This window comes from Sinocyclocheilus rhinocerous, unplaced genomic scaffold (assembly GCF_001515625.1).
Source record: "Sinocyclocheilus rhinocerous isolate Xijiao unplaced genomic scaffold, SAMN03320098_v1.1 scaffold1636, whole genome shotgun sequence".
Lineage (NCBI taxonomy): Eukaryota > Metazoa > Chordata > Actinopteri > Cypriniformes > Cyprinidae > Sinocyclocheilus > Sinocyclocheilus rhinocerous.
Genome location: NW_015628289.1, coordinates 720,646 through 740,312, shown reverse-complemented (window position 1 = coordinate 740,312; position 19,667 = coordinate 720,646). Strand labels below are relative to the sequence as shown.

General features: G+C 34.5%; 2 protein-coding genes across 2 annotated transcripts in view; one reads left to right on the top strand and one right to left on the bottom strand.

Annotated features, from left to right (window-relative positions):
• Nucleotides 1-2,271, bottom strand: part of qpct (glutaminyl-peptide cyclotransferase) — an 8,459-nt gene extending 6,188 nt beyond the window's left edge. Inside the window, exon 1 of the mRNA XM_016548736.1 lies at nucleotides 2,093-2,271. Coding sequence (XP_016404222.1) covers nucleotides 2,093-2,188 — 96 coding nt within the window. The 5' untranslated portion in view covers nucleotides 2,189-2,271. The remainder of the gene's footprint in view (nucleotides 1-2,092) is intronic.
• A 2,330-nt stretch (nucleotides 2,272-4,601) lies between these two features.
• mocs3 (molybdenum cofactor synthesis 3) overlaps nucleotides 4,602-19,667 on the top strand; it is a 23,337-nt gene continuing 8,271 nt past the window's right edge. The window contains exons 1-11 of the mRNA XM_016548748.1: nucleotides 4,602-4,797; nucleotides 6,703-6,835; nucleotides 6,921-7,013; nucleotides 7,542-7,662; nucleotides 7,742-7,816; nucleotides 7,921-8,038; nucleotides 11,663-11,771; nucleotides 12,172-12,234; nucleotides 12,353-12,516; nucleotides 14,279-14,326; nucleotides 14,643-14,739. Of these exons, the coding sequence (XP_016404234.1) occupies nucleotides 4,705-4,797; nucleotides 6,703-6,835; nucleotides 6,921-7,013; nucleotides 7,542-7,662; nucleotides 7,742-7,816; nucleotides 7,921-8,038; nucleotides 11,663-11,771; nucleotides 12,172-12,234; nucleotides 12,353-12,516; nucleotides 14,279-14,326; nucleotides 14,643-14,739 (1,114 nt within the window). The 5' untranslated portion in view covers nucleotides 4,602-4,704. The remainder of the gene's footprint in view (nucleotides 4,798-6,702; nucleotides 6,836-6,920; nucleotides 7,014-7,541; nucleotides 7,663-7,741; nucleotides 7,817-7,920; nucleotides 8,039-11,662; nucleotides 11,772-12,171; nucleotides 12,235-12,352; nucleotides 12,517-14,278; nucleotides 14,327-14,642; nucleotides 14,740-19,667) is intronic.

Here is a 19,667-nt window from a genome sequence, read left to right as displayed (position 1 = left end):
GATAGTTATAGAAGTTCACAGAACTGACTCAGCAACAGCTGAGTAAAACTATTTCATCTGAGCATGTGGCACTTTAAGCATTATCGTATCGCATATCGAATATCGCATTATTTAATGAGTTATTGCATATCGCATTTTTCTTTAATATCGCACAGCCCTAATGTGAATCGGATTGCAAAGTTTAGGGTTCATGTAAATATAAATTTCTGAATCTGAAACTGAATTGCATTCATTCGGATTGACAAAAATGAGTGCATGTAAACTTATCTACTGTTGTTCCAAATTTCCGCACAGCTCTGATTTGTCTGCAAGTAATTACAGTTGTGTGCATGATTGTAAGTTTGATATTGAAAATCATCACAATTAAAAGAACCAAAGACTTAAACTACTTCAGTCTGTGTGAAATAAATGAACTTTTCCACGACATTCTAATTTATTGAGATGCACCTGTAACACTTCAGTAAACATAAAGGTAAGTACAATACACAAAAGACCATTTGTTTTGTGTATTTCTGTTTTGTTATAATAGTTCCAGACCAGAATAAACCATTGCATCCCTGAGGAATTAGTGTTCCGAACAAATCGGCTGAGTATATCATTCAATGACTCATTCACATATTCAATTCCCAACACATAATGGCTAAAAAAATCCCCACTACTAATTCACAGACTGAAGTGATATAAACAGTGAAAAGTCAGCACTCTTATGACATTGCTCTGCCAATCAAATTTGACATTAACATCATATACAACTGGGATGGCAGATATGTTAAGTAAATGAGAGCATTTAAATTTTGGGGCTGACTACCCCTTTAAGATGGCTGAGAAATCTTCAATTAAACTGATTTGTGATTTTCTTCACTCATAATGAATCATATCCAAAAGTCTACTCTTACTCCATTTACAAAGTTGAAAAAAAAAATACATGCAATTCTAATTCAGTGACTCATATTACAGTCAGCTAAACATGATGATTATACTAAACATACTTGGTAATAAAGCTCTTCTGATTCTGATTCTGAATAACAATTTTAAGATGCATAGAAGACAGCTAATCAAACTACTTCTGCTTTAAACATGATATTGATCTTCTGAAGGCAATTTGGTTTTTTGTTTGTTTGGTCTCAAAGTCCAATTCTTCTTGTGCTGTGATTATTGATTCTGCACTTAATGACTGTAGCTTGATGTGAACAACACAGAGGAGAAGCCATCTGGCAGATAAGATTACATTATGGTTTTATACATTATAGTAACTTGATCAGAAAAAAAAGTTTTTGTTGTTGTTTGTTTTAAATATGTGTCAAGGTAAAGACAACACCCCAAAGTAAACATGGTGGTGAAAAATAAAATGCTAAAAGATTCTATTCCACAATGTGACTTAAAAGATTGCGGTGTATACATTTAATAATCTACAGTCTGTTCAAAAAAAAATATTCCACAGTGTAACTTGTCCTTTTCAGTTTTCTGATAACTCGCTAAAAATCTATTTTCGTACAACAGTAGCATCATATAAACATGGACAAGACATTTCCCCAAAATGCAGACCTTCATTACAAAACAAAGGGAATTAATTCTAAAGATAGAAAATCTATAAATATTAAGATCTCCTATACTGGTGGATCAGTCATGGGGATCCTGTTCCCATAGCAACAATGGGAGACAAACTGAGCAACATGAATAGAATTCTAAAGATGTAAGTGACCAGATCATGCTTGAAAAGCCATGAAGCAAACAAAGCCATACTTCCCTCAGTCAGTTTAAGTGATGACTAATCAAATTTCAAATTGGAAATTTTAAATAAAAAGAGGACATATAACAAATAAATAAATGAATGAATGAATAAATAAAGAATTCAAATGATTATATTTGTATTATGTTATGCATTAAAAATAGACAAATATTCCCTATTAAATTCTTAAGACATTTAAAGGCAGAAACACTCTCCTTTCATGAGAAGCATAGTAAAATATGATGAATTCATATTTTCACCAAAACCACATTACTTAGAAGCTGATACTCTATGCCGGTTCGTTTAAAAGGGAACGGCTTAAAATGATGCAAAACAAAGCATCAGCACTCTAAAGGCTGATACCTTTTCGTCCTGCCACGGAACAGTGTCGCAGCTCGTCAGTGTCGCTAGGATGCCAATCAAAGCCGACAGACTCGTGGTCCAGCGTCGTTCGGCCATCTCCTCCGTTCTGTCCGCACGACGCTCTCCCACTCCCACACTGACTCCAGACAACTCGGATCATGTGAGAAAACAATTTACAAATCCTACTATGGCGACGGCCTGACTCATGAATATTAATAACGTTCCGTGACGCTCGGCAAACTGATTTGCTGAAAGACAGACATTGCTAAGTTGAAGGCTTGGCTCATGAATATTAAGTACTTAAGACGACTGGGCGCTCAAGGAAGGTTACCGTGCAACGTCAGTGAGGCTTTATTAATATTCATGATTAACCACTTCGATTCGGCACAAAGAGCTTGCTGTTATCCTGCAAGAGAGAGTTCTTTCTTCGCCTCATTTTCCTGTCCTTAAATTATGGCTGGACGATATGTTCAAAATTTATTTCACGATATATTTCTTAATTTCGGTCGATATAATTCCGCGTCTCAGACTCACCTAATTAATATTAATATCTTTAACTTCAAACACTAACACTACAAGTCAAAAGTTTGTTAGCAGTAAGGTTTTTAATGTTTTTAAAGAATTCTCTTCTGCTCACCAAGCCTGCATTTATTTGATCCAAAATACAGCAAAAACAGTAAAATTTTGACTATTTAAAATAACTTTTCTATTTGAAAAGTATTTTAAAATGTAATTTATTCCTTTGATTTCAAAGCTATATTTTTTAGCATCATTACTCCAGTCACATGATCCTTCAGAAATCATTCTAATATGCTGATTTGCTGCTCAAAAATCATTTATTATTATGTTGAAAACAGCTGAGTATATATATATATATATTTTTTTTTTTGATGAATAGAAAGTTCAGACGAACAGCATTTATCTGAAATAGAAATCTTTTGTAACATTATAAATGTCTTTATCACCACTTTTGATGAATTTAAACGCATCCTTGCTAAATAAAAGTATTAATTTCTATAATTTCTTTCGAAAAAAAGAAAGAAATCATACTACTGACTACTGATAAATACTAAGCTTTTGAATGGAATATAGTGTATAATGTTACAAAAGCTTTTTATTTAAGATAAATGTTGATCTTTGGATCTTTCTATTCATCGAAGAATCCTGAAAAAAAAATTTACTCAACTGTTTTATATATTGATAATCAGCAAATCGGCATATTAAAATGATTTCTGGATCATGTGACACTGAAGACTGGAGTAATGATGCTGAAAATTTACCTATGTATGATCACAGGAATAAATTACATTTTAAAATCTATTCAAATAGAAAGCAATTTTAAATAGTAAAAATATTTCAACATTTTACTGTTTTTGCTGTGCTTTGGATCAAATAAATGCAGCCTTGGTGAGCAGAAGAGAATTCTTAAAAAAAAAAAACATTAAAAATCTTACTGTTCAAAAACTTTTGACTGGTAGTGTAGGCTGATTATTCTTATAGATTGAAACAAATGTGTTTCGGCCAGAGAAAAGGGTATGAAAAGTGCTCCGAGTCGCTGCAGAAAACAAAAAAATTGAAGAACAACAAAAACATGTTGCTGGAGACGGGCTTATTGAAAATGCAAACTGATTCTCTGCCAGCAGGAGGCGCTTTGAGAGCGGAAGAACTAGCGGTTTCTCCAGTAACGGCTGTAATCAAAGCAGCTCCGCTCATGAACGCTTCTTTATCAGATCAACTGAAAATTCCATCGAAACTTTCTGAAGACAGTCATTTCCCTTCAGAGATACATTCATATAAAACACCCTCAGCTTGTTTTGATTTTGAAACTTGCAGTTCTCATGTTTATTCAACGAAGTCAAAAGCCACAAATAAATCAATGCATGGGAAACACTGGTAATGTATATCGAAATATCGGAAATGTGTTTAAAAATCATATCACCGTTATTGAAAAAAATTATATCGCGATACATATTGATATTGAATTATTGTCCAGCCCTACCTTAAATAAACAAAGAATTTAGATAATAGCCTACTGAGTTGCTTTCTGTGTACTAATGGGTACCATTGATATTCAAAATAAATGAAAATATAAAATACAAACAATATATATAAAGGTAAGTTTATAAGGCTAGTAGATTTCTAGATATGAAAGCACAAAGGAATTCGAATCTGTTCTTGTGCTTATTTCAGTGAAAGTTCCATAACTATTAAGTTACAATACTTATTATTTTATCTTCAAAACTGCATTTAAAAAAAAAGAATCTATAGTGACCTGGTTGCCCATTTTCATGGTTTTCATGGTTGCCCAACTGTTATCTCAGTAAATCTAACTGCAACCCTCGCGTCACAAATCGAGATCCTTAATGTTTCAGAATGTTGCGTCCTTTTAATATTCAATGGTCTTTTTAAAATAAATGTGTAGTGAACTGTTGTAATCATCACGTAGTGCTGTACGTGCGCTACACGTGGTCGCACGCGCATGCAAACCCGGAAGTCTTCTGCAGTGAGCTTTCTAGTTCTGTTTGTGGTATTCTTTTAGAAGTTATTCTCACAATTGCTAGTCACAATAACTCCTTGTTAGTAATAATTTGATATCGAGGTGATTTTTCGTGATGGATGATACAATTTTAAGTTTGAAAACACAGCTCTGGGAAAAAGAGAGAGAGATTGCTGCTTTGAAGAAAAAACTTGATCAATCGGAAAAGGTCTGCAATCGTTATTCTACTCACTCTTTGCAAATATTGTGGGTCATCTGTGTAAAGAAGTGGTACTTTTGTGTGTTTCTTTAGCATTATGGTATTTAATGATTTTAACAAGGAGTATTTGATGCTAGCATTTCTTATGTGTTATTGTATGGAGTGAAAACAGTGTAAACCTCACACAAATACACACATCATTTTATTTTCTAAAGATATCAACAAAACATTAACTTAGTAACTTTCTTCTTGGGAATGGTGTTTTTGGTCTTTCCCCAGCTCTGAGTTTCCAACTTCTCATTATTTAGCAAATGCATTTCAAGTTTAAAAATAAATGGAAGGATAGAAAGAAAGAATGAATGAAGGCTAGTGCTATTATGTCTTTATTCTAACTCTTTTTAGGTTTAGGCTGATTAGTATGTATTTTTAAAATGTTGAGGGAATGATTTTAAAATGTCAAACCTGTTATTTAAAGGGGTCATATGATTCTGCTAAAAAGAACATTATTTTGTGTATTTGATATTTGGGTTGAACTGTTCTGGAACAGTGTTGTAAATACAACTTTACCACTGATTTCTAGTCGTGTCCATTTATGGAAAGCAGTTTCGCTTTCACTACGAAACACAGCGTCACACACAGCGGCCTCCAAAGAGAAAGGAAAAATTGAAATCGCATCATATGACCCCTTTAAATCCTACACTGTACACAACAGTTTCTTGACCTTAAGCACAGGGCTGGTAATGTCAAACTTCAGCCCCGTTACAGTTACCTTTCTGAATTCATACCATATATTAGAACATATATTAAAAATAAATAAATAAATTAATAGAGCAGCTCAAATGATTTATTTGTCTGACAGAATCATTTTTTTTTTTCAAAATGGAAAGGTATCTGTGTCATGGAATGACGTACTGTGGCTGATTATGGTTAAACATACACTGCCGTTCAAAAGTTTGGGATCAGTAAGATTTGTAATGTTTTTTGAAGAAGTCTCTTCTGTTCATCATGGCTGCATTTATTTGATTTATTTGAAATACAGAAAAAACTGTAATATTGTGAAATATTATTGCAATATAAAATAATGGTTTTCTATTTTAGTGTACTTTAAAATATAATTTATTCCTGTGATGCAAAGCTGATTTTTCAGCATCATTACGCCAGTCTTCAGCGTCACATGATCTTCAGAAATCATTCTCGTATGCTTATTTATGATCAATATGGAAACAGTTTTGCTGCTTAATATTTTTTTTTTGAACATGTGAGACTTTATTCAAGATTCTTTGATTATTAAAAATGTAAAAGAATAGCATTTATTCAAAATAGAAATCTTTTGTAACAATGCACACTAGTGTTTAAAATTTTGGGATCAGTCGTTTTTTTTCTTTCTTTTTTTTTGTTGAAAGAAATGAATGCTTTTATTCAGCAAGGATGTGTTAAATTGATAAAAAGTGATAATAAAGACTTATATCGTTAGAAAAGATTCTATTTTAAATAATCCTGAAAAAAGTATCACAGGTTCCAAAAAATTATAATATTAGGCAGCACAACTGTTTTCAACGTTGATAATAAATCAGCATTTTAGAATGATTTCTGAAGGATCGTGTGACACTGAAGACTGGAGTAATGATGCTGAAAAATCAGCTTTGCCTCATGGAAATAAATTATATTTTAAAGTATATTAAAATAGAAAACCGTTATTTTAAATGGTAATACTATTTTACAATATTACTGTTTTTGCAGTATTTTTGGTCAAATAAATGCAGCCATGATGAACAAAGAAGAGACTTCTTTGAAACACATTAAATATCGTACTGATCCCAAACTTTTGAACAGCGGTGTATAAGAACCCTTCTCAGAGCAGAGCATTTCTTGTCTGAAAACTGAAAAAGTGCCTCTCTCTCTCTTTTTTTTCAGGGAAACTCAATATTGACAGAGTTACAGGAGAAAGTTACCAATCTTTCACCGCTGAAATCAAACACAACGCTGAACAATGACGACATCATGAGATATAGCAGACAGCTTCTCCTGCCAGAACTGGGTGTTAAAGGTTCAGAAAATATTTTGGTTTTAACAGTAGTTATGAAACTTTTCTTTTCTTAATGCATTGTAAAAATACATTTCTTTCTCCACAGGTCAGGTTGCCATAAGTAATCTATCTGTTCTGGTTGTGGGATGTGGAGGTTTAGGTTGTCCTGTTGCACAGTATCTCGCGGCAGCTGGAATAGGTAAAGTGACCGTGTGTGTGTTTAATGTGCACATAATCCTGTTAAATATATGAGTTTATCTGTAAGTGTGAGTCTATCTCACTGGCTGTTGGTGGCAGTACAGCTTATTATTTAAATAGATACAGTTTGTATAGTTTAAATATCATGTACACTATTATTGAAAAGTTTAGGGTCCGTACGATCAATAATAATAATAATAATGCTATGCATTTTGAAAAGATGAATTACATTGAAATGGGACAGTAAATACTTTTATATTGTTACAAAAGTTTTCCATTCAAATAAAAGCTGTTCTTTTTAACTTTCTATTCATCAAATAATTCTGAAAAATAAATAAATAATAATAATAATAAAATAGCTCACGGTTTCCACCAGATTATTAAGCAGCAAAAACTGTTTTCAACATTGATAATAATCAGGAACATTTCTTGAGCATCAAATCAGCATATGATTTCTGAAGGATCATGTGACACTAACTAACTAATGTAACTAATGTGTGAAAGTTGTTAATGTAGTGTGTGTTTTCAGGACGTTTGGGTCTTTTGGACTATGATGTGGTGGAACTGAGTAACCTGCACAGACAGGTGCTTCATACAGAACTGACTCAAGGCCAGCCTAAAGCCCTGTCTGCTGCCCAGGCCATCAGCAGGTACTGTCATCTTCACTCACAAAATCCCATTAAAGGAGAGGTAAACGAATGAGAGTTGACTGGTAGTGATCTCTTCCAGGTTGAACTCCACGGTTCAGTGTGTTCCATATCACCTCCAGCTCTCCCGAGAGAATGCCATACAACTCATTCAACAGTATCCACTCTCACTAATTGCTACTGATCAGTTAATCTTGAACTTTTCACGGTCCTGTACAGTGCAAAACAGATTTATTTGTCACCTTGATTTTGCATCCTCATGTATGACGTTGTGGCAGACTGTTCAGACAACGTTCCTACACGCTACCTTGTGAATGATGCCTGTGTTCTGACCGGCAAGCCTTTAGTGTCAGCGAGTGCTTTACGAATGGAAGGACAGGTAAGTGTTTTTGCCAGTGTTTTATTTGAAGTTTTAATTTACAGTGGCTCCAAATATTTGGATACTCTTAGACATTCTTTTAAAGGGATACTTCAGCCAAAAAAAAATTTTTTTTGTCATCATTTACTCATCTTCTTTTTGATCCAAACCTGTATGACCAAATATATGTATGAATTGTTCCATTTTATGCTTGTGAAACATCAGTGGATCATGTGGTGCATGTGGTTATTCAGCAAAAAAACACTTGAGTGGAACTGACTTCACTGAAGTCCACTGAAAATCAACTGTACCTGCATGATTGACTTTCTTCTGTGGAGCACAAATAACAATATTTTGAAGAAAGTTTGGAACCAAACAACAGTGCAGCCCTTTGACTTCTATAGTATAGACAAATTTTATTATATTATAAAATTTTGATTATATATTATGTTTACATTTAGTTTAAGTGTTTAAATACTTTGGGACCACGACATACATACTCTGGTGTTCAAAAGTTTGGGGTCTGAAAGATTGATTGATTATGTTTTTGAAAGAAGTTTCGTATGCTTACAAAGGCTACATTTATTTTATTAAAATGACAGTATATTGTAACAAATATTGTAAAATAGTATTACAATTTAAAATAACAGTTTTCTATTTTGATTGCACCCTATGATGTCATTTTCCATCATGACAATTTTCCCGTCATTTACTTTATCAAACTCTTCCTAGATGGTTTGTCCCATTTTCACCAAAATTGGCTCATATCATGTTCAGACATTACTGGCAAAAAGTTGTAAGTAGACCAAACCATTTTAGTTTAGTGCATTAACAAATTCGACAAAGATGCCAAAATAGTTGTTTGGTATACTGCTATAACTCTGCAATGCTTTGGCATACTGTGATGAAACTTGGTACTTGTCATCACTATCATGACTTGAGGGTATTTGCACAGTTTCGGCACAGTGCCCCTACAGGTCAAGTGATATCAAAAGTTGACATTTTTGCTTTGATTTTTGAACAGTTTGGCCCAAAATCAGGGACGTGCCGAGAGTTCCTCAGGGGCAGGGGCTCAAATGTAAAATATGGGCAATGTAAAAAAAAAAAAATTTGCAAGGAGTCACTTATGGCCATCAACCCTGTATTTATTTGATTTTTGAGATTTGAAATTTTAATATACTTTAAAATACATTTTATGCAATGCTGATTTATTATCAATGTTGGAAACCTGTGATACTTTTTTCAAGATTATTTGATGAATAAAAAGTTTAAAAAGAAAAGCATTCATTTAAAATGTAACTTTTGTAACAATATACACTACCCTTCAAAAGCTTGAGGTCAGTATTTTTAAAAAATTAGTTTTTATTCAGCAAGGATTTTTTAAATTGATAGAAACAGTTATAGTAAAGAATTAGGGCTGTGCAATTAATCACATGCGATTGTCATGCGCATCTCGTCAGTAAAGCCAGTTCCGTGATTAGTAGTAAATCTCCATGACATTATCTCAGATTGTGCCCCAACTTTTTATTTATCAATGAACCCCAAAAAAGTATCACAGGTTCCAAAAAAATAAATAAAAATAAAATAAAAATAAAAGTTAAGCAACACAACTGTTTCCAACATTGATAATAAATCAGCATATTAAAATGATTTCTGAAGGATCATACACTGAAGACTGGAGCAGGCCTAATGATGCTGAAAATTCAGCTTTGCATCACAGAAATAAAAGATATTTTAAAGTATATTAAAATAGAAAAACATTATTTTATATTGTCATACTATTTCACAATATTACAGTTTTTCTGTATTTTTGATCAAATAAATGCAGGCTTAATGAGCATAAGACGCTTTCATAATGCTGCATCATTATCAGAAATGGTAACATAATAAAGTCCTTTAACGTCACCATTTCGCCAGCCTACACGTCATATAACAGGCCTGTAGGTGGCACTTGGGCTTCATTAACTATGATAGTTACATGAAATAGTAAACGGCATAGGCTATCATACATAAATATAAGTGAATGGAATACCGCTTACCATTATTGTGACTTTTGTCGCTGCACGGATTTGTGCAGTGCTTTGTAGTCATTTAGCATCCATTTTCTCAGCGATGTAATTTGATTTATAAAATGAGACGAACCGCAGATCCAGATCGCTCCACAAATAAGCTCGTCTGTCCCATGTAATTTTCAACCGATTTATGAATATGAACAGAAAATTATCGCTCCACTTCACATTATTGTCCAATGAAATTTGAACTTGTGCCAGATCATGATTGGTTGGTGTTTTATACATGACAAAAGGGCATTGATGAATTATGAAAATATATTCTAAAATATATAATTTATGGATTTTTAATTAAATCGACACACTAGCTTTGATTATTGATAAAAAAAAAAAGTTTTAAATATTGCATATTTTTTCCTTCCGTCGACCCACTCACTGAAAGAACTAGCCTATATGGCTCGAGAGCCTAGGCTTCTGAACAGACTGTGGAATATCAGTCACGCAAAAGGAACGCAACCCATAGCAACGCCTCAGATTGACAGATATGTAAAAATGAACAGGAATTTTCTGACTTTTGAGCGATTAGTTACGGTTTTGTACACATTGTCAGGTTAATTATAATTGAAATGCAAATTCCGGCAACCACAGCTGCCGGTTTTTTACCGTAAATTTTACGGAATTTTTTTTACAATGTAGGTTTCTGAACAGACTGTGGAATATCAGTCAGTCAAGCAAAACGCAGGCATCCCATAGCAATGCCTCAGATCGACAGATTTACAGATATGTAAAAATGAACAGGAATTTTCTGACTTTTGAGCGATTAGTTACGGTTTTGTACACATTGTCAGGTTAATTATAATTGAAATGCATTTTTTTTTTATTGACCACAATATTATAGCTATTTGTCTGAGAGGGGCACTTTTGAATAATTTTGAAAAAGGGCAGGGGCTTGAGCCCCCAAAGCCCCCCCTTCTGCACGTACCTGCCCAAAATCATTGGTCTCGTTAGATTCAGTATGGCATACTACATCTAATGATACCTAGTTTTTCCCAAGTCATCTATTTTATGCATCGACCATCCATTCTGAATATTGATGTAAAATGCTATATTTTACAAAGTTGATTTGTGTCTTCAGCACAATGACGTTTTGGACTGCTGCCGCCTAGTGGTCACAAGACATAAAAAAAATACAAATTGCTGTTGTGAATTTAATCCTATGACTATGAATCCAGTGGTTTATGTTTTTCGACAGGCACATTTTTTGTCTGTCCACCATTACCATTACTTTTTCGAACCCATTCTTTACCATTTGTCCGATCTTTACACAGGTCATCATCAGACCATGCTGGCAATAATATTTTTCATATCTTAAACCGTTTCTGTATCTGATTGTCAAATCTGATATCATTGGTATCACCGGCATTTTATGCAGTAACTTTTATGCACTGAAACTTCATGTCAAATTATGACCATATTCTGCCATGTGTGCTTGGCCGGTCACTTTGCCTCTGATGTGGAGGAACAAAAAAAAAAAACTTCCAGAACCCAAACAATATACAGTACAATTTGCTGGAAAGTCAATATGTCTTTCTTATTTAACTGTTTCTCTCTCTCTCTCTCTCTTTTGGGCATGTAGCTTACAGTGTACAACTATAGAGGAGGGCCGTGTTACAGGTGTTTGTACCCCGCACCACCTCCTCCTGAGACCGTCACTAACTGCTCTGATGGAGGGGTTCTGGGAGTAGGTCAGTCCTCCTCTGCTTAATTGCGATTGCATTATTTTGTTGCATAATTATATAATTATTAAATTATTGCATAATTTCAGCCAGACTCTATTCAAACTTTGTGCATTCTCTCTGTTGTTGGTTTTTTAAATTGTTTAAATGAAGAAAATGTATGAAGTTTGAAATTGACTTGCATTGTTAGAATGTGTGCTAGACAACAGAAACTGTATGCTGAGTATCTTGACAAAGGCAAAAGAGCTCTGAATAACTCTTGAGTAATTTCTGATTTAAAAATGTAATGTAAAAATGTAATTCTGTTAGAATTCTGTAATGATTCAGTGATTTTGCAATTATTTCTTAATGTTGCAGGGTTCTGTATTGAGGGTATGACTTTAGTTTGACTTGTTTTGATATTGTGTAGTGCCTGGAATAATGGGTTGCCTTCAAGCATTGGAAGTTCTGAAAATTGCATCCGGTCAAATATGTATCCTTTCTGCTCTTAATGACACCCTAAACTCAAACAATTATGGCTTTTTTATACACACCTAATACCATACTGTAGGCATAACATAATGAAATATCTCCTTAACCGGTCAGTTCAGCCTCATTTGAGAAGCAGCTGTTGATGTTTGATGGTCAGGAGGGGCGTTTCCGCTCCATACGGCTGCGGCCCAAGCAGGCTGAGTGTGTGGTATGTGGAGAGACGCCCACGGTGACTGAGCTCCAGGACTACGAGCAGTTCTGTGGCTCCGCTGCTACAGATAAGGTCTGAGGATGAGGAAAACTCCCACTTCCTATATTCACATCTGCATGTGTCAAAGATGCAAAGTAATCAGCTGTGGTTAAATGTCCACAAGGCGTCACTGTGAGACAGTTCAGTTATTATGGAGAGTGTGAGTTGTGCATTACTTTCATTGTGACCATATGCTACTCTTAAGCTTTGAAAAACATTCATTTATTCAATTAATGGCACATGCACCACACACTGTTCCCAAGAATGTTGGAAATTTCCAGCTGTGAGTTTTAGTGGCGCTTGTTAAGCAAGCATTGCCATTACTATTGGTTATACTGGATTGGAACAAACCTCTAAACCTAGTGTGCTGATCAAAGGTTTGGAATCATTAGTTTTTTTTTTTTAAATGATACTTTTTTTTCACCAAGGATGCATTAAAGGGATAGTTCACCCAAAAATTAAAATTCTGTCATTAATTACTCACCCGCATGTCTATCCAAACCCGTAAGACCTTTGTTAATTTTCCAAACACAAATTAAGATATTTTTGATGAAATCCGAGAGCTTTCTGACCCTGCATAGACAGCAACGCAACTGACACATTCAAGGCCCAGAAAGGTTGTAAGGCCATCTTTAAAATAGTCCATGTGACATCAGTGGTTCCACTATAATTTTAAGGAGCCAGGAGAATACTTTTTGTGCGCAAAGAACAAAAATAATGACTTTATTGAATAATTTCTTCTCCGTGTCAGTCTCCACAGCCATTCACGAGAGTACCACGACCATGCGTTTACAAGCAGAGGAATGCACACGCATGCATCATGGTACTCTTGTGAACGCGCGTCGAGAACTGTCTGACACGGAAGAGAAGAAATACAATTACAGCTCATTGTGTTCTCGTTTGACATTTACACTAGAGAGCATATTGACATTTTGTTTCATTTAATTTATTGCTTAAATTTCCTTTACTTGGTCTTAAAAAGGTCTTTAAGAAGTCTTAAATTTACCTTCATAAAACATGCAGAACTCCTGATTAAAAATACAGTAATAATAATCATCATCATCATTATTATGAATTTTATTGAATAATAATAATAGTAATTATTATTTCAAATATATGACAATAGAAAAGTTATTTTAAAGTGTAAAAATATTTCACAATGTCTCTGTATTGTTTTATCCAGTAAATATAGCCTTGGTGAACATTAGAATCTTCTTCCGAAATCTTACTGATCCCAAACTGCTTTGAGTGGTAATGTGAGCATTATAAATAAAATTTTATTAAATTGTTAATTTTATGAAGTATTTTTTAAAGTAAATGCCTAAAATAATTAAACGATAGTATAAATAATATAAAATAAAATAATACAACATTATTTTAGGTATTTTAAATTGTAATAGTATTTCACAATCTTATTGATTTCGACTGTTTTTTATCAAATCAGCCTTGTGATCAACCTTGGTGAGTGTGGCTGCTTTCAAAAACATTTTAAAATGTTTACTGATCCCAAATTTTTGAATGGTGGTGTAAGTATTAAACTTAAGAAAAGAAAATTCCTTGCATTCGTATAGCGGCCAGGACAAACACAATTAAGTCGAAAATCAACTCAAAAACAACAACACACACAAAAAAAGGTTTGAAGTACAGTCTAAGATGAGCACCTGATCACACATGACATGGCCTTCTTCAAAATTGGCTAAATCAGCATTTATTTGTGGTGGTTTTGGTTTAAACGTTGTGAAATGAAAAACAGTGCTGATTATTCTCTCTTGTATCTGCTTTATTTCATTTCCAGTGTCGAAGACTGATTCTTCTAACCAAAGAACAGAGAGTCTCTGTGCAGGTAACACGGTTGTTTGTCATAATTCTGGGCAGGCGGAGGAATGTAATAAAGGGTGTTTAAATTTCCATTTGGTAGTTTAGACTATATCTTTAGCAGAACCGCACTGTGTTAGCCAGTTAATTACTTAGCATTGTGGAAATGTGCAGCTGCTCGTTATTATGGGGTGCTGTGTGTACATTAATGAGGAAAAAAAATTAACTTAAATGATTTTAGCAAATGGCTGCAATATAACAAAGAGTGAAAAATTTAAGGGGGTCTGAATACTTTCCGTACCCACTGTATATATATATATATATATATTTGTCTTCCATCGCAGGAGTATAAAGCCGTTTTAGAAAGTTCAACCCCTCATCTCCTCATTGATGTTCGACCCAAAGTAGAGGTGGACATTTGCCATCTGCCAACCTCAATCAGTATCCTTTCCCATGGTCTCCATTTAACAATTTATTATTAGACATTTGCAATATTAAAATATACATAAGATGAACTAAACTTGAAGATGAACTTCAAAATGAGAAGTCAAAAATTGAAGAAACAACCATGGTTAAATGATGTTACTCAGAATCTTAGGCGGGTTTGTCGATATGTCGTGCACAAGTGGCTTAAAGGGATAGTTCACCCAAAAATGAAAATTAGGCCATGATTTACTCACCCTCAGTGCATCCTAGGCGTATCTGACATTCCTCTTTCAGACGAGTCCAATCGGAGTTATATTAAAAATTGTCCTGGCTCTTCCAAGCTGTATAATGAAGTGAATGGTGCCTCTGTTTTTGAAGCCGAAAAAAGTACATCCATCCATCATAAAAGTACTCCACACGGCTCCGGGGTGTTAATAAAGGCCTTCTGAAGCGAAACGATGCGTTAGTGTAAGAAAAATATCGATTTTTAAAAATGTGTAAACTGTAATCTCCAGCTTCCGGTTCTATATCTTTAGCAGAACCGCACTGTGTTAGCCAGTTAATTACTTAGCATTGTGGAAATGTGCAGCTGCTCGTTATATAAAGCAGGTCTGATCTGTCACCTTGCACTTCTGTGTACTTTCCTTCCTTAAATGTTCCGGTTGCTCAAGCAGGCGTGTTCACGACAAGGCGTTCGAGCGTATGACGTAGGCGTAGCGGAAGGCGCATCGTAAGCTCCGGGGAGAAGAGTGTAGTCTCGCGAGAACCAAGTTTTGTTTACAGCACAGGGAAACCACGTGAACTACATCTGTAGTTTGTGCCACCGCTGCTGCAGCCTCCTCTATCTCGCAGAGTTCCTGGTCGGTATACTCCAGTTCAAACAAATATGGCTGGGCAAAAAACGCATTCTCCTCTTGCCTTATTTCTAAATCCTCTGACACTTTTGCTTTCTCCTCTGTGCTTCCGCGTTTGTCACTTTCTCCCCGGAGCTTATGTTTTTTTTATACTCTGTCCAAGGATTTGTATGAGCGTTTATAAAAAGTTTTTTTATTGGTAAGAATGATACTATTCTGTCAAATATTTTGCCTGCAGGGAATATTGTTGTTTTTTTAGTAATTTCAGATTGGTTTCCTTAGCCCAGTTGAAAGACATTATATTGCATTTAAAGCCAACTACTTCACTTTATAATGTTCTCCTGTCGCGATTGTTTAAAGAGGTTGTAGACACTACTGGTCCTAGTATTTTAATGATTATTAACAGTAACTTATTTTATGGCAATGTACCATTAGGGTTTAAGTATGCGATTATTGAACCAGTTTTAAAAAAGGCAAATATGGATCAACAGGATTTCAGAAATTTCAGGCCTACAGTATTTCAAAATTTCCTTTCATGAATAAGATTTTGGAAAAAGTTGTTCATAATCAACTTGTTGATTTTTTTGACTGAAAATAACATAATGGATTTTTTCAGTCTGGATTTAGGATCAAACATAGTACGGAATCCCTCATCCCTTAGTGTTATTAAAGGCTGCCAATGATATTTTAAGTATTGACTCTGGGGAAAGGGTGTTGCCTTAATGATGTTAGATTTGAGCGCAGCCTGTGATACTATAGATCATGTCGTTTTAATAGAACGGCTTCGAGAATATATTGGGATCAGTGGTGTAGCCCTTAAGTGGTTTTCTTCATATCTGCAGGACAGGACATGCTCTGTTAAAATTGGAAACCATGTTTCTGCATCTGAAATTACTTCCTGGGGAATCCCACAGGGATCAATTCTTGGTCCAACTTTGTTTTCTTTATACATGCTGCCCCTGGGGTCAATTTTTAAGCAGTAAATTTTTTAGGCAGGTGTTACATTGCAAATAATTTCCTACAATTAAATGAAGATTATTATGTTTGGAGTTTGAAGTTTATTGTATTTGGTAACAAACAGCTTGAGAAAGGTGTGGTTGAAAGCCATGGACTATTGTCAAACAATTTACATGGTTATTTATGATTCTGAAATCCGTTTTGACCGTCGAGTAAACCGCGTTGTGAATACATCTTTCTTTCAGTTAAGGAAATTGGCTAAACTGAAAACTATGCTTTCAAAAAGGACTTAGAAACTGTTTTACATGCTTTTATTTCAACACGATTGGATTATCTTAATGACATATCTAGGCATAAGTGAATCTCTGGTTACTCGTCTTCAGTATGTCCAAAATGCTGCAGCGAGACTTTTAACATCATATAACGTTAATGATCATATAACACCTGTGTTGGTATCTCTGCACTGGCTACCTGTAAAATATCGAATACAATACAAGGTGTTCACGTTTATTTATAAAGCATTGCATGAGCAGTCTCCTGAGTATATAAAGGATATGTTAATCCCTTACCAATCTCATCAACTTCTGCGCTCTTCTCAGAGCATGCTCTTAACTGTCCCAGTCTCCTCTGAGACGTAATGGAGATTGTGATTTTTTCTGTTGCAGCTCCTGCGCTTTTGAATGCACTGCAATTATCTATAAAATCCTTGGCAAGCACGGACATTTTTAAAAGGGACTTAAAGACTTGTTTAATCAGGCATTTTGGCGTTTGATTAGGTCTTGATTAGGTCTACAAATTGTGAATGATTTTTTTTTTTTTTTTACTTGTGAGTACAAAAATACTGTACTTGTGGGTCACCAGTGCACTATGCAATTATATGTTCATAATTAGGGCTGTTGATTTAACACGCTAATTTGGTTAGATTAATTATGAAAAAAATAATGTGTTAAAATTATTCACACATTTAACACACCTCGCCCCGGCCCAGACCTTACATCATCTTACATTGAATGCAGTTGCTGATGAACATGATGCAGGACCAATGACTGCGTAATGTAGCCTATTAGAATGCAGTTATATGCCCCTAAAATACAAGATAAAATTTGTAATGGGCATATATCTGTATGGGTTTTTGTTTTCTATTTATATCATATGATTATAGTGATTCATAAAGACAGTCACTTGCCGCCACCTACTGGTTTTCATATTGAGAGTAGTATTACATTTTTTTTCATTGTCTTTTCCATGCTTTTCACATGAAACAAATAATGACTTTTGGGGGATAATTTCTCAGCCAAAATTGATGTGCTATTGCGATTAATTGGCACATCATGTAATTAATTGGATTAAAAAATGTAATTACTTGACAGCCCTATTCCTCATTAGTTGGGCCTGCTAAGTTTCACTATTATTATTGCTCATAATTTGGGTTAGGGGTTTTTCAGATCTCATTCACTCAACTCATCCTTCTATCCAACAATTCTTAAAAAATCTTGATAATGCAAAGTGCCTATATGCTTCATGTTGTACTAGATGCACTTTTTAGAAACGTTCCCCTATAAATTTTCTCTACCATCTCTACCACTGGTTAGCCAGAAACCTAATGCTATTTTTTTTAAAATAAGTAAACAAAAATATTTTCATTTATTTTTGTATTCACTACACTGTGACAAAAATGTATAGTACCGTATTGTCCCGAATATAAGACGACCCTGATTATAAGACGACCCCCCTTTTTCCAGATGTTGGAAAAAGGCTTTTTAAAAACCAAATCTTGTTTTTTCTCAGTAAAACACATTTTGTCTTCAATTATTTTCATATTGCATATTTTTCCTATTTTAATTTTTGTTTTGAAAGTATGGTAAAAACTGGTAAAATGTACCAACAATCACATTTAAAAAATATACACTTTTTGATATACCATAAAAAAAAAGAAAAAAAAAAGCATCTGAATTAGGACATTTAGGCTATCCATCTAATACCAGCCTACCAAAATCTTATTAACAGTAGAAGTAGAGTTGGTCCCATCAGGCTAACGTTGGGTACTAGGTTTTCTTTCTCTTTTGTTTTTACTCGCGATATTTACAACACGCATTACATTACGTATTTCATGGCACACTCGTTTTATGCGTATTTGGCGCCACCTATTGTTGTGGGTGTATTATTGACATGTCAAAGTCTAGACCCTGAATATAAGACCGACCGTGTTTTTTCAGATGTATTTCCAAGAAAAAAATATCGTCTTATATTCGGGACAATACGGTATATAAATGTTACAATATAAACTGCATAGCTAGTTTTTCCACAGCTGTAAAGTAGTAAGGTACGAAAGACAAAAGCTCACTCTTAACAGGTCACTCATCTGAACACAGTAACATGTTACTGTCATTTGTTTTTCCTGTAAATGTAAAGGACTCTTTATTGAGGCCCCACTAATTTTTGTTTTGAAAGTATGGTAAAAACGGGTAAAATGTACCAACAATCACATTTAAAAAATATACACTTTTTGATATACCATTAAAAAAAAAAAAACAGGTAGCTCATCTGAATTAGGACATTTAGGCTATCCATCTAATAGTAGCCTACCAAAATCTTATTAACAGTAGAAGTAGAGTTGGTCCCATCAGGCTAACGTGACAGTCACGACTCATGCAGCTGTAAGGTTTTCTTTTTCTTTTGTTTTTACTCGCGATCTTTACAACACGCATTACATTACGTATTTCATGGCACACTCGTTTTATGCATATTTGGCGCCACCTATTGTTGTGGGTGTATTATTGACATGTCAAAGTCTAGACCCTGAATATAAGACAACCGCGTTTTTTCAGATGTATTTCCAAGAAAAAAACATAGTCTTATATTCGGGTCAATACGGTAATACTAATTTAATACTGAAATCTTATCAGTTAACGGTTAATGTTCGGATAACGAGCAGCAGTTGTCGGTCGGGAAAATGAACCGAAATGAGCATCCCTACTAAATTTCCCCAAATCTGATGAAAATCAACCTCATCTACATTTTAGATGGCCTGAGGGTGAGGACATTTTCAGCAAATTTTCATTTTTGGGTGAACTATTCCTTTAAAGCTGGTGGTTTAGTTGGGGATGTTCTGACCTTCATGTGACACCGTCG